The 15,489-nt window shown below is 47.5% G+C and overlaps 1 protein-coding gene across 4 annotated transcripts in view; it reads left to right on the plus strand.

Moving 5' to 3' along the window:
- LAMA3 (laminin subunit alpha 3) overlaps window positions 1–15,489 on the plus strand; it is a 272,673-nt gene that overhangs the window by 156,972 nt on the left and 100,212 nt on the right. For all 4 annotated transcript variants that reach the window (XM_021929998.2, XM_021930000.2, XM_021929999.2 and 1 more), the window contains 5 exons: window positions 1,476–1,602; window positions 1,690–1,829; window positions 4,107–4,222; window positions 5,395–5,606; window positions 6,570–6,774. In XM_021929998.2, coding sequence (XP_021785690.2) covers window positions 1,476–1,602; window positions 1,690–1,829; window positions 4,107–4,222; window positions 5,395–5,606; window positions 6,570–6,774 — 800 coding nt within the window. The remainder of the gene's footprint in view (window positions 1–1,475; window positions 1,603–1,689; window positions 1,830–4,106; window positions 4,223–5,394; window positions 5,607–6,569; window positions 6,775–15,489) is intronic.

A 15,489-nucleotide genomic window follows, 5' to 3' on the forward strand; every position in this document is an offset into this window, starting at 1 on the left:
TTAGGGATGTCCAACCTGTATTATGTCCTTAAAATCTCAAAGATTGTTTGCATCTGTTCACAGTGCATTGGATTTGAGAATTTACAGGATCTGAGCGATAGAATCAAATAAGATCCCATATAGGAAAGGCAGTCTAGAATAATAGGGGGGAATGAGTTGAAATCAAGATGACAGAGTTCTAGTCCTGCTTTTGTCATGAAATTAGTGCATGATTTTCCATGAACTATTTACCCTCCCTGAGTCACGGGTCTCATCTGAAAAATGAGGATGAGCTATTTTTGTGAGTTAAAAGATTCGTTACTCACAAAGTGAGGCTTTCTGGGGAGAGCAGGGCTTGTACTTGAGCTTGAGCAAAAGGAGGGCGGGCTGTAGCTTTTAGCCCTCGAAAAGACTCCTTTACATGGTGGGAGTGGAGGGAGGGCCAGGGCTGTCCAGGGAGGACCCCCTCTCCCAGGGGCTGGAATTTGTGTGATTAGAACTCCCCACTCACGACAAAGGAGGGAGCTGGGAGCCCCTGAGCTGTCTTATGAGCTTGTCTGGGTGTGGGGCAAAAGGCGCAGGGGTGTAATAGGGCTTGAAAGCTGTCAGTGGGCAAACATCAGAAATAGAGTCAGAGCTGGGCACAGTGGTTCACACCTGTGATCCAGCACTTTGGGAGGCCAACGCAGCAGTATTGCTTGAGACTGTGAGCTCAAGATCTGCCTGGGCAACATAGGAAGACCCTGTCTCTACAAAAATTTAAAAAGTACCCAGGCATGATGGCACATACTTGTAGTCTAGCTACATGGGAGGCTGAAGCAGGAGGACCATTTGAACCCAGGAGTTTGAGGCTGCAGTGAGCCATGGTTGTGCCACTGACCTCCAGCCTGGGTGACAGAGCGAGATCCTCTGTCACTCTGAGACAGAGTGGACTGAGCCTTTACTCCTGGCTTTGGCCTGCTCCCGTGATTGTTTTTCATAAATCCCGATTCATCTGGTCTTGGTCTTAACAATAAAGAGCGTTGATCTCTTAAAAAAGTGGAGTCAGACTCTTTATTGCATAGTTATTATGCATAGCACTGTTATGAACATTTAAGTATGGCCTTCTTGCAAACTTATTACACATTTCTTTTGGGTATGTACCCAGAAGGCCAATTGCTGGGTTATGTGTTCAACTTTGGTAAATATTGCCAAACAGGTTTTCAACCTGACTTACCAATTATACCCCCTCCAACGTGTATGATTGTACCACAGTTTGTTTATCCAACCTGCAAGCAAGAGACATTTGGTTTGTTTTCAGTTTTTGTGATAACAACAAAAAAAGCTACTGTAAATGTATGTGTGAAGGTTTCTGGGTGAAGATGGGTTGTCGTTTCACTTTGGTAAATAGATTGTTCTGTTTTTTAACCTCTGAATTACTCTATGATTCCAGTTACTCATAGCTCTCCAGCTTGAGGGTTTTTTGGGGTTTTTTTCCTCCTCTTTTTTCCTCTTAGAATCAAGTGACCCTGAGAGGACGTGCACCACACCCGGGCCGATACGTCTTTGTCATCCATTTTTACCAAGCAGCGCACCCGACGTTTCCTGCGCAGATGTCAGTGGACGGCGGGTGGCCACGGGCAGGTGAGCCGCAGTGAGCAGGCCCCGCTGCCTGCCTTGGGCTGACCCCACAGTCCTGTACGTGACAGGAAGTCTCTCTCTTTCTGCCAGGCTCCTTCCGTGCCTCTTTTTGCCCCCATGTGCTCGGCTGCCGGGATCAAGTGATTGCCGAAGGCCAGATTGAGTTTGACATCTCAGAGCCTGAAGTGGCTGCAACCGTGAAGGTTCCAGAAGGAAAGTCCTTGGTTTTGGTGCGTTCCTCTTGTCCCTCAACTTGCTCCTCGTGTGCCTGCCTGGATGGCCATTTTGGGTGTCTGTTTGGCTCATGGAAATAATTCTTCCAAGGAATTGAAGTCATATTTGTAGAAAAATGTTTAAATTTTACAGCTGTCTTTTGCTCCCCAATAGATAAATAAGTAAATAAATAAATAAAGCATGTGACAATTAAAGTCAAGGGAACTAGACAGAAGAGAGCAGGCATCGCCCCTCTCCACCAGCCCCTGCTTCCTCATCTGACCAGTCTCTGGAGCATTTTTCACTCCTTTCTGCCTTTGGCCCTGCAGCTGCTTTCTCTCTGTTTCCCCCGCTTTCTCTAGTGCTCCTTGGGTGATTTCTCCTTTCCCACTTGTCACTGTGTGTTGGCATTCCTTCTGATTTGACGCCGAGCCCCTCATTGTGTCATTTGTCCTTGGATACATCTTCCGTGCCCATCGATTCTGTTCTCTCCACTGTGGGAAGGATACTTACATCTGTGAAGTCATCTCTGACCTTTCCTGAACTCCAGTATGTGACCACCATCTCCTGCGTATCTGCCTGGCCAGAGATCTTGCAAGTCCCTTACTTAGTCTGCACCCTGCACAGCCCCGGTGTGCCCACCCTGTTCATCACCTTGAGTGATGGCAACCAGTGCCTGGAGTCATGCTGAGCCCCCTTCTCTAGCAGCTCTGCTCCCACATCTGTTACCACACACCGGGGTCTTTCTCTGGCATGCCTCCTGGAGGCAACCATTCTCTTCTAGCCCCGTTGTCCTCACTGATCATCCTTCCGCTCACCTGGACAGGGCCAGCCTCCTGCCAGCACTCCCTTCCTGGTCCACCACTTTCCAGTGCCTCCTCCGCGTTCCTGGCCATTACCTACCTGACTGGAGGGCTAGGAGCATACCGTGTGACCCAGCCGCTTCTCTGGACTTCCAACAACTGATGGGATATGGTCCACTTACTGCCCTAGGATCCATGTGCCTCACTCAGGCCCTCATGACCCCCTAATTCATCTTTCATCCTCCTCTCTGCCATTGCCCTACTCCACGCCTCCCCCTCCCACACCTCACTATCTGGCCATGCAAATCCATTCTCAAGCCCCTAGATATGCCATTTCTTCTCATGCCACCAGGGTTTCTCACACTGGCCCTTTTTCTGACATTTTCTGTCTGTTTCTCTACCTGGATAAGTCCGGCGTACCCACTCACCCAGCTCAGAGTTAATCCATCTTTTTGTAAAGCCCTCCGGAAGCATTGCCTGGACCCTCTGTGTGGCCCTCCAGGCCTCTGCGTGAGCCTCCTCCTCTCTGAGGAAGTCGTCTGCCTAGGAGACAAGGGCTGCGTCTGTTCATTTTGCATCCCCTGTGCCTGGAATACCACCTGGTGTGTGGTGCTCGGCAAACGTTTATTGAATTGAATATCATGAGAGTAGTAGGCTCCCTGTAAGCTGTGAGCTGGTGAGCAGTTGACAAAGATGTTTGAAAATTTCTACAGTATTTGCTATAAGCATATTGTGATTTATACTGGCACAGGGAACCAAACTACCGTTAGTCATAATAGAGTACCAGGTATGATGTCAGCTCCAAGGACAAGCCATGGTGTTAGCTTCTGCATTGTTCTTGCCACGTTGGTTTGTTTCCCTTTAAAAATACAAAACAACCATCCCTGGAGATCCAGGGAAACACCAGGCGTGAGTCACATGGAGCCCTGGCCATGCAGCAGACCCCTGCTTACCCCCAAGGTCCCATCACCCAGCCAGCACGCAAGGCTTTTGTTTCTCTGAGTAGAAGGTCCAAGGGCTCTGCCTGGGAACTCATCGTTCCCCACATAGTAATGTGGACTGAGCCTTTACTCCTGGCTTTGGCCTGCTCCCATGATTGTTTTTCATAAATCCCGATTCGTCTGGTTGTGGTCTTAACAACAAAGAGCGTTGATCTCAGTGAAGAGAAAGTACATGTTGAATATCTCTTATCTGAAATGCTTGGGACCAGAAGTGTTTTGGATTTCAGATTTTTTTTCAGATTTTGGAATATTTGCATAATACTTACAGATCGAGCATCCCTAATTCAAAAATCCCCAATCCAAAATGCTCCAGTGAGCATTTCTTTTGAGCGTGATCTTTGAGCATCATGTCAGTGCTCAAAAAGTTTCAGATTTTGAAGCATTTCAGATTTTGGGTTTTTCGAGTAGGGGTGCTCAACCTGTATACTAAGTAGCCTTAGGTCTGTGTCATCATTCGAAATTCTAACACATGCTGGTGGATTTCTTTCAGGTCCGTGTTCTAATGGTGCCTACAGAAAACTATGACTACCAAATACTTCACAAAAAATCCATGGACAAGTCACTCGAGTTTATCACCAATTGTGGAAAAAACAGCTTTTACATTGAGTGAGTATCACTTTGTGGGAAGGCTCTGGAATGCGGAGGCACTCCCACATTCCTGACCAGCTCGAGGCCCAGGGAGGGGCTGGCCCTCGGATGCGTCCTTTTCCCCCCACTGCCCAAGAGAGTGTCAGTGAGTCCCAGGGGAAGATGCTGTTTCTCCACACTGACCTTCCCGTGACAGACTTTGCCATGCACTGCCTAGGAAAGATGACTGTCCTCAGCTGTGAACTCAACAGGGGCCCACACCCCAAGCTGAGATTCAGGGGCTGGTTAGGAGTTTCTCTCCCTCTCCACTGCTTCCTGTGTGCCAGCACAGATTCCTAAGACGTACCACACACGGTACCCTCCACGGGGAAGGACATCAGCCCTGAGTCCCACTCTCCTCTACCATCTAACCAAGCAGGGCGTGTCCAGAGACATGGCCTCCCTGCCCTCTCTCCTTGTGTCCTTGAATGCCAAAAACTAGGATGGTCCTGAGTATCAATTCCTGCCGTTCTCTTCTGTGGACCCGCCCTTTCCCTGTTGTAGGGTTCCTGAGGAACCCAGGCGCTCCAGAGGCCCTGGGAGGCAGACACCTGCTGTGCAGTGACTATTCAGAGCAAAGGCTCTTAAGCGGCTGTGGATGTGAATGCTGCTCACCACTCCATAACCCTGCGGCCTCGGGAATGTCGCCTAACTTCTAGGAGCCTCACTTGCCTTATCTGTGAATTGGGGCTTAGGCCTAATCGGTTGGGAGGTTGGGAGGTCATGTGGGATGTCACTAAGGCTTCCAGCACACAGCTTTCAATGAATGTTAGTGATTCTCCTCCTCATCATCATTTTATGAGTTGTATTATTACACACATAGGTCTACTTTTTTGGTAACCACTTTATTGAGCTATAATTCACATACTATATAGTTCATCCTTTAGGTCTATTTCCACTCTTTTATTCCAGCTGTACAAGGTTCCCACTGACCTGTTCTGTGATGTCTCCTCCTGCGGCAGGTGGTAGGGGGAGGGTGTGGCTGTCACTGACTGAGTCTGAGGTGGGGTATTTCCCACTCTTCCCTGACTCCAGAACCATGAACCACTCCCACAGATGCTGCTGGGTGGAGCAGATGGTAAAGGCGAGGGTGAGGCCACTCCCATACACACCTCCCTGGGCATCACCGTGAGTTGTTTCTGTCTCCACAGCCCCCAGACGGCCTCCAGATTCTGTAAGAATTCTGCCAGGTCCCTGGTGGCCTTTTACCACAAAGGCGCCCTGCCTTGTGAGTGCCACCCCGCCGGAGCCACCAGCCCTCACTGCAGCCCTGAAGGTGGGCAGTGCCCATGCCGGCCCAACGTCATTGGGCGGCAGTGCACCCGCTGTGCAACAGGCCACTATGGATTCCCACACTGCAAGCGTAAGTGCACGTTTCCTGTCATGCAAGGTCTACTCTGGTCCCGTGTGGATGATGCTCACTGGGGCACGCTTCTTCAGTGGCACTGTGCTAGAGACTCACCTGGAGATCTGGAGAAATGCAGATTCTGATTCAGGAGACTGGGCTGGGGTCTGAGTCTCTACATTTCCAATAAACACCCAGGTGATGCCCATGCTGCTGGTCCCTGGACCGCACTCTGAGTAGCAATGTTCTAGAAGATAAGTATTTGTGACTCCCCTGCTGTGTGACCTATGTACTTGGCAAAGCAGATGAGTGTGACAAGTCTTAAACCTCAGAGTCTGGGAGAGCTTGATCCCCTTCCTCACGGAAGCCCCTTCCATTTTGTCGGCCCAACCCAAACTCAGTTGAGACAGGACAGCCAGGGTCATGTGGCAGCACTACTCACTGAATGAGAACCCGTGGAAACTTTTATCTAAGAACCATCCTGTGGCCCGAGGGGTAGGGTCAGCTCACTTCATGTGACTGCAGTGAGGAATGCAGTGTGTGGAGTCCCCATGCAGAGGCCAAGGAACAAGGACCGTGCTGCCAGGTCGTGCCCTGACCCTGGGCTCTGGACGCACAGGGCACTGGGGTGATGTGGATGTGGAGCTGCTTCAGGGAGCCTGAGAGCAGCCTCCTACCAATTTCTAGACTCCTTCGATGGTCCAGAGGCCCCATATGAGTGGCACACAGTGGCAGCAAGGTGGGCTCCTTTGAGGGTCTATCTTGGAGCTGGCTAGCGCAGCTGCTCCTCATTCCGCATCCACACTGTCTGCCGCGAGTATTTGGGGTGGTTGGTCCTGACTCCAAGAAACGGGCCTTTCAGATCTAAACATTTCTCTCAGACCCTTTGGAGGCTTCTGGAAAACCCGGCAGTTGGTGTAGTGCTGCTGGAGCCCAGGCAGCCTCTGACCCTCACAAGGTATTTCTTTATCCCCTGACCAGCGTGCAGCTGTGGCCTGCGCCTTTGTGAAGAGATGACGGGGCAGTGCCGCTGCCCTCCCCGCACGGTCAGGCCCCAGTGCGAAGTGTGTGAGACACACTCATTCAGCTTCCACCCCATGGCTGGCTGCGAAGGCTGCAACTGTTCCAGGAGGGGCACCAGCGAGGCTGCCATGCTGGAGTGTGACCGGGACAGCGGGCAGTGCAGGTGAGCTGGGGGAGTAACCTGTCCGCTTCTGTCACAGGGAGGTTGCGTACCATCTGCCCACACACTGGTCATGGTCACTTTCCACTTCCCACCTGTCCAGGGGTGCCTGTGTTGACCCCAGTGTGGGCTTCCCAGCCAGAATGGGTTGCAGTGAGTGGAGTGATTGGCCTTAGGCTCAGAGCCCGGCAGAGCCTGCGTGGATGGATTGTCAGTCATTTCGAGCCAGCAGCAGCCTTGCCCATTGACTCCAGCATGCTGTCACTATGGGACTGTGTTCTGTGTGTGCCATGAGGCAAAAGTGGGAGAGGAATGATACATGCATAACGAAGGTATCTGTGTGCTTTGCTGGGATGCCTTGTGGTGAGCACCTGTCCATTTGTATTTAGGTATAAGCTTCATACCCTCCTTCTAGGGTTCGCTGGCAGTGTGGTTAAGGTCAGTGCATGATAAAAGTCTGAAATCCCACCTAGCTGAGGTGGGCTGGAAGGGGTGCTGGGGCCTCCATGGCAGGGCTTGGTGGGAGTTAGGAGGGAGTCAGGGTGAGCAGGAGACAGGCTGGAGAGCCTGGCCTGAGAGTGGGGCTGCCCTCAGAGGACCACAGAGCAGTCCAGTACTTAATTGTTAAGGGACAGGTGGAGACCTTGGCTCATGCAGGTGCTGCATTGCTGAGAGGTTTGGTTCAGGGGCTGCATTGGAACGTGGAGGCTGGTGTCACATGGTTGCAGGTGCTGAGGCTGATCTCAGCAGGACTCGATGGGGGCTGCAGGGGCCAGAGAAAGGGTATGGCTCCAAAAGGAGAGACTGGTAAGAATTAGATCAGTGGTGATATGCCAGGGAAACTGAGTCAGAGGCCAGGCCAGGATGGCAGTGTGCAGGGGAAAGCAGAAGGTTCACCATGCACCCCACTCCCTTCAGCACGCACCCCAGGCACATGGATGTTATGGAGTCTGTAATTTGGGTGTGAGAGGCAGGAGGGGCTGTGGCTGCTGGGGACAGGCCTCAGTGACTCCCACTTGAGGGTGGCTGTGGTAGTCTCCCGTGACTGCCATTAACAAATGCCACAAACAATGCTGAAATAACAGAAATTTATTCTGGCACATTTCTGGAGCCTAGAAACTCAAAATCAAGATGTCAGCAGGGTTGGTTTCTTCCGGAGGGTCTGCAGGAGAACCTGTCCCATGCCTTTTCGCTTCTGGTGTGCAGGTATTCCTGGGAATCCCTGGGCTGGTGGCTGCATCACTGCAACCTCTGCCTCTGCCATTCCATGCTGTTCTCTCTGGGTGTCTCTGTCTTCCTGTGGTGTTCCCTTCTCTGTGTGTGTCTCAGTCTCTTCTCATTTTCTTATAAGGACACTAATCATACTGGCTTAGGGCCCACAGTACTCTGGTATAAACTCATCTTAACTTAATTACATCTGGAAAGACCCTGTTTCCAAATAAGGCCACATTCTCAGGTACAGGGGGGTAGAACTTGGACAGATCTTTTGTGGGGATACAATTCAACTCTCTATAGCAGCGATGTTCGCTTTTCTAAGGAAGGCCTCTTAACCACCCCTTTAATTGTCATCTGGTGCCTACCAACTCCTTTATACTACTGGGACATTGTAAGGAAGCTGGGAGAAAAGCTTGAATCATGAAACATTCCAAGGCTTTAAAACCACAGGTGTGAGTCCTGCCTGAGTCAGGTCAGTCACTCAAGAACCGGAGGGGATGCCTGTGTTTAATCACAGGAAGTAAAGGAACCAAGGAGGAGCTGGAGAAGCAGTTTTCCGGCAGGAAGAGAAGCAGTAGAGTTTTCAAAGGGAGTAGTTTGTCAACAATAAATCGCTGCGAATGGAACTTCACACACAATTTCTCAATGCTGCTGTCACAGAAAAAGAAAACCAAGAGTGCTTTAAAAAATGTTTTAATCTTGTTAAGGCACCAGAAGGTGATGGACGGATTTACTGTAGTATTTTATGTAAAAATTCTAAGGAGTTTTATTTTTAACAAACTCTCACTGCCAATGATAATTTAATAGACTGGAATATTCCCAACTCAGGATGGAGGCATGTCTATAGTAAGTTTTGCCCAAACCTGACAGCATCAACGGAAATGGAATCTTACCGGCTTGTATTACACTTAAACCAAGATGTAAAACTGTTTACTTTGACCTTAGGAAAGGGACTATAATAATCTAATGGGATAATGCATCTTCCCATGATCAAAGTGGATTTGTCATAAAAGGGCCTTGGCAGAAAATGTAAGAAAGTTTACATTACCGTAAATTGCACAAATTGCCCATGATAATTTCAGTGTAAATGCTGAAAAAGCTTTTGATTGCCTGAAAGGATTACTTCTTTATAAAATATTAGAGGAAAAACTAGAAGTTTTCTAGTTTTATGAAGAATATGTTTAGTATAGCTCATGTAAAATAAAAAATCAGAGATAACTAGAGTTTGCAAGAAAAAGGAAAACATCCTTTCACAGTCATATAACAGACTGTCCTGCAGTTGTACAAATCATCACAAACTGCAAAGCTGAAAAATTGCTCTTTTCAAATTGTATTTAATTACTTAGGGGTGTTCAATTTTATCATACTGTAAGAAAACCAAACTGTTACAAATATTCATCTACTTTAAAATGAATTAAAAAAATAATTTTAGCAATCCACAATGCTCACTCTTTACTGAAGTCAACCCCGTGTTGTAGTTTGAGGCAATGAGGGTAAGTTGGAACCATAAAGCTGAGCCTTCGACTCACCTTTGTCAAGTCCTAGCTATGAGACTGGGCAAGTCATTTTGCCTTCCTGGCTTTCAGTTTCTTACTCTGTAAAATGAAGTTTGGTAAAATCATCTCTAACTTCCTATATAAATTTAAAATTCTGATTCCATTCCTTTTTCAATCTCTGATTGTATTACAGACTATATTGTGTAATTATCAAAAGGTCTATTATTCTGGCCAACTCTATTATATCAAGATCAAAAAGATGCTTATATTGATCAAAACTTCATTTTTTATAGCACAAGACAGCACATATATCTATTTATAGTGATGAAAAAGTAAATTTGCATCTGCTCCTAATACTGGAAGACATGTGCCATCAGATTCTCTGAACACACAGAAAGGCTAGAATATCTTCGGAAGACTTTATCCATCTGTGTCAGACATGAGGAAGCTGGAGATCCCTGACAGTGAAAGCTGCCGTGCTGTTGACCACGTCCAAGCTATTTTCAGATTGATCAAAGGAGATGGCAGTCCACCTGGACATCCAGCGAAGCCATGTGTACCTCATGCCTTTTCAGAAGGACAGTAGCCACAGGAAAGATTTGGGGATGCCCTCTATCTCCACTCAGATTTACTAAGCTTTTGTGTTAAGTGGAGAAATTAAAAACCAGAAAAGGTCATAGACTTGATGTTCTCAGAACAGAAGGGCTTCCAGCTAGGCGTCGATTCATGAGCCCTAACAACTTGGAGAGGCAATTTCTTTGATGCTCCTCATCAAATAATCAATGAGACTGGCCAGGCAACGTGCAGGCGCTGGGATGTGCTGTTGACACAGTGGTGACTGCTGTGACTGCCACACAGAAGGAGCTCAGGGTTCTCACCTGCACGCCCTCTGTCGTCCTTCATCTTCTGTAACACTGGCATCTTTTTCTCACCTCTCTGATGATCCTTCTCTGGCTATTTCACAGGCTTCATTTTTCTCCTTCTGCCCCCAGACCAAGAGGATGTGTGGTGTGAGTTGTGTCCTGTCTCTGCCGCTCACTGTCTGGGTGACCTCAGGTATATTACTTCTGTCCTCCGGGCCTTAGGTCTCCATCTGTAAAATAAGGATCCTGGAGGCACCTACCTCATAAAGTCCTTTAGAGGGTTAAATGTCTCCTGTGAACACACTGAAAGCAGCGCCTGACACACTCTGAGCACCCAGTAAGTATTAGCTGTTGTGGTTATTTGCCAAGGTCATGGCTGTCTGCCTTCCTCCCTCTATGCTTTGTCCCTGAAACTACACCCATTCTCCTGGCTTCAGCCACCCCCACTCCTGGATGATTCCCAGATCCACAGCTCCAGTCCTGCTCCTTGAGGGCTATCCTATTCCACCTTTATTGCAAATCAGCTCAACCTGGGTTCTCTTATTGACTTTACGCTGGTAGCCTTGGACAAGTTCCCTGAGCTCTTTGGGCTCCTGTCTCCTCACATCTATTATGAAAAGTTAGATTGGATAATCGTTAACTCCTGAATGCTACAATACTGATCCTATCTCTAAAACCCGTGTCATTGCCTTCCCTTTCAAGCCATTTCTCCCTTTGGATTAAAAAAAATTCTACTTAATGATAACAGCTTCTTTCCAGTCCTTTAAGCCTGAAATCTGAGTATTATCTCAGAATCAACCCATTTTCCCTACAGCCAGTCAGGTGTCAACTTCTGGCAAGGGACGTATTATCCTCCTTCCTTTCCATGGCTGTCTACTGCCTGGTTGAGTTCTTTTACCACTTCATGTTCAGATGATATTGATGCTTTCCTAGTTGACCTTCCTTTTCCTGGGTTACTCATTCATTCTTTCTTTCTTTTTTGGCTCTTTAAGAGGAATATGCTAAATTGACAATTATACTGGGATTCAAACATCTGTCTTTCCCTTAATTTTGTTCACAAATACATGGTACTGTTAGTCTGTGAACTTGAGACAATGTTGATAAATGTGTACATGTTTATGATTTTATCTCCTTTTTGATTTATGACAGGCTACCCTTAAATGTGATTTTATCTTCTTGGCATGTATTTTTGTTTGTTTTTGTTATTTTAATGAGGATGAAACATCTCCCTCAGTTCCTTGTGAAGTTTTTTTCCTTTCCCTTAAATGTTATTTTGGATGTGTTTCGTTGCTCAAAGTGCATCTCATACCTATTCTATCTTGGGTACTGTGCTTCCTGTGGAAGGCACACATGTCTGTGGTCTGCTGGGGGCACCTGTTCTAACCAAGAGTGACAGTGCAGCATGGTGAGCACCATATTGTGTGTGGGCTGTTATGGGAACACCATTTCCATGACATCACATTCTTTGCTGAAGAACCTTCCTTAATTCCCCATTGTCTAACAGGATAAAGACCAACTTTCCTTGATTTGAATTCTATCTACCCTAACTTTTTTTTTTTTGAGACGGAGTCTCGCTCTGACCCATTCTGGAGTGCAGTGGCGCAATCTCGGCTCACTGCAAGCTCCGCCTCCCGGGTTCATGCCATTCTCCTGCCTCAGCCTCCCGAGTAGCTGGGACTACAGGTGCCCAGCACCGTGCCCGGCTAATTTTTTGTATTTTTAGTAGAGATGGAGTTTCACCATGTTAACCAGATGGTCTCGATCTCCTGACCTCGTGATCCGCCCGCCTTGGCCTCCCAAAGTGCTGGGATTACAGGCGTGAGCCACCGCGCCCGGCCTCTACCCTAACTTTTAATGCCTTTTTGTTTTTTCGCTTTCTTCTCTGGCTTGGTTTTCTCACTTCCTCTAAACATTTTTTGTCTGTATTCTGTTCTCCAATTATGAAAGGGCTTCCTCCTGCTCTCCTACTACCCCCAAATTATGCCTGTCCTTCAAGGATTTTTGTGTTAAAAGTACAAACTCAAAGAATGCAAGGAGCCTTCTATGAGTCCACAGAGATTGCCTCATCATCTCATTGGACAAAGCAAGTTGACTGCTTAGCCAGCTTCTCTCTTAATTTCCACATTTTAGGTCCTGTGTCCTCAGTGAAAACATGTCCATGTCAAGACTGACTTATTCTACTTTATACCCTCCCTCCCATGTCCCCTAACACAGGAATGTGTGTGTAGAAGGCACTCAGTAATTCTTGAGTGAATAAATAAATAAGGTAGATTTTGGGCTCTAGATTAAAACTGGACTTCCACATGAGCATAATATGAAGGGCCCTACAGTGTTTGTTTATTTATTTATTTATTTGAGATGGCGTTTTGCTCTTGTTGCCCAGGCTAGAGTGCAGTGGCATGATCTTGGCTCACTGCAACCTCTGCCTCCTGGGTTCAAGCGACTGTCCTACCTCAGCCTCCCGAGTAGCTGGGATTATAGGCATTCACCACCATACCCGGCTAATTTTGTATTTTTAGTAGAGATCGAGTTTCTCCATGTTGGTCAGGCTGTTCTTGAACTCCCGACCTCAGGTGATCAACCTGCCTCAGCCTCCCAAAGTGCTGGAATTACAGGCGTGAGCCACCGCACCTGGCCCCTACAGTGTTTAATGACCAAAGGATGCAGCTCACCCCAGCACATCTGGGCCTGATTCTCTGAGACATGGCAAGCACCCACCCATGCCCAGATGTTGTTACAAAACATTTGGCCGGGAGCCCCATTGCCATGGAGATAACTTCTCTTGACCTGCTTCCCCAGAACTGCTATTCTGCAGCTGCTCCTTGGGTACCAGAAATTCGCTGTGGAGAAACGTACCAAGTCAGGCTGACATGAGGTTGTTTTAAAGGATGTTCAGCCAGACTTTCAAGAGGAAGTGTCCTATTCCTTCCCTATTGTCATGGCACCACCAAAAACTTCCCTATTGTCATGGCAACACCAAAAACTGTCTTTGCACAGGATGCATAAGCTCAATGATCTAAACATTGCAGTACTCAAGAATATAAATATTGTTTTGGTTTACCCTGGCATAGCAGCCCCAGCGGGGCCACTCAGGGTCCTGTTTGCAGGCTGCTGCTCCCCTCCTTCTGCTCTGTTGGCTTTTTTCCCATCTGCTTTAGTGCTCTCAGCTGCTACCCATGTGCTGTGTGAGGCTCAGAGCTTGGTCCTATATTACTGACTGGCCACACCTTCTCAGTCGCTCTCTTTCCACTGCATCTTCTCACATACATTCTAAAATAAATAAACAGGCCAGTCATGGTTTTGCTTCCCTTCCTCCTTGTCTGGACAAGCAGCTTCCACAGCTGCCCTTGCTGCAGGTACTCCTGTTCCTTTCCTTTCCAGTGAAGTGAAAATATAAAATGCAGGCTCCAGGGTCGGACGCGGTGGCTTACACCTGTAATCCCAGCACTTTGGGAGGCTGAGGTGGGCAGATCACGAGGTCTGGAGATTGAGACCATCCTGGCTAACACGGTGAAACCTCGTCTCTACTAAAAAAATACAAAAAATTAACTGGGTGCGGTGGCGGGCACCTGTAGTCCCAGCTACTTGGGAGGCTGAGGCAGCAGAATGGCGTGATCCCGGGAGGCGGAGCTTGCAGTGAGCCGAGATTGAGTCACTGCACTCCAGCCTGGGCGACAGAGCGAGACTCCGTCTCTAAATAAATAAATAAATACACAAACCACACGCAAAAAAACATAGGTCCTGTCTGTGTTACCTCACCTTCCAGGTCCACACCCAGATCACTTGCTCAGGGGACACTCTGAGCCGTGCCCACCAATGGCATTCAGTGTGTGAATTACTCACCTGCCACCAGCATCTTATTAATGCACCCTTGGCCAGAAGCCCCCCGTGTTTGCTAAAAGAAACGTTCAGACCTTGGGATGCCAGTCTGCCAGGTTGGCATTTCATGGCAACACTGTCCCTCTGTGCACAGTGTTCTTTCCTTCACTGCTAGGAAAAGAGAAGCAAGGTTCACCCAGCCTATGTCAGGCCATCTCCAAAGCCCCTCTTCTCTTCTGAGGCTCCTCTTTCTGATAGCTTTTATTTTGGGAGGGGTCATCTGCAACTCTCTTCTTTCTGGTCTCTAGACCACCAGAGTCCTTGTGCTCCACACTTGCTGTCTCTCCAGAAATAAGGAATCAACTGGAAACAGGCTTTCTTTTTTTTTGCTGGACTGTCTGATTACATTTAGTCTGAGGGTCACAAGAAGAGAGCAGGTGTTATTAACCTGGGGCCAGGAACCCTCTTCTAGAGAATGCAAAATTGTGTGTATATGAGAGTGAGTCTTTCTGTGGGTTTAGTGGACACTTCTCTGAGAAGATGGCCCATAGTTTACCCAGCTTTCCAACAGAGTCTCTGATCCTCTCCCAAAGTTTACAATCTACTGCACTAGAGCCATCCACTTCAAGCAGAACATTTACACTCTGTACCTACATTGCTCTAAGTGTGGTTTTGAGGCTACTTCCTTATGGAATCATTTCTGCAGGGATCAGGCAGGGAGAGATGAGAGGGTTGGGGATGAAAGACGGAACTCGCCAGCAGGTCTTGCAAGTAATGCTGAGTTAGTCCTTTTAGGTGTGCCGGGTGGACAGAAAGGCACCGTCTGCTCCCCTTAGCCCATGTCACAGCTAGAATAGTAATGGCAAATACTTACATGTGTGCAAGCAACTACTCTAAGGTTTTTACATGTATTATTTAATCCTCACAACAATCCTGTGAAGTAGATATTGTTATCTCCTTTTTTACAGATGAAGAAACTTGGTTGTAAAGAGACCAATTTGCCCAAGGTCCAGTAAGTGGTAGAGTTGGGATTCAAAGTAGGTTACCTGGTTCCAAGTTTACGTTCTTAATCACATACAAAATCCTTTATAAGCAGATCTTTGCCAAAGGGAAATAAGCAGATATTTGCCAAAGAGAAACTTAATGGAATATGAAGAGTCGTATTTAACTGTTTTAGGATGGTCTCTGGGGTAAGATATTTTCATAGGTATTCGGAGATAGATGATGGCCTACATTTGGTAGTAATTGAATAATAAAATGTTATTCCCTATATGCGAATAAAAACATATTTCTAATACTTCCCTTAGTCCCACAGAAGAGAATCA

This window comes from Papio anubis, chromosome 19, assembly GCF_008728515.1.
Source record: "Papio anubis isolate 15944 chromosome 19, Panubis1.0, whole genome shotgun sequence".
Lineage (NCBI taxonomy): Eukaryota > Metazoa > Chordata > Mammalia > Primates > Cercopithecidae > Papio > Papio anubis.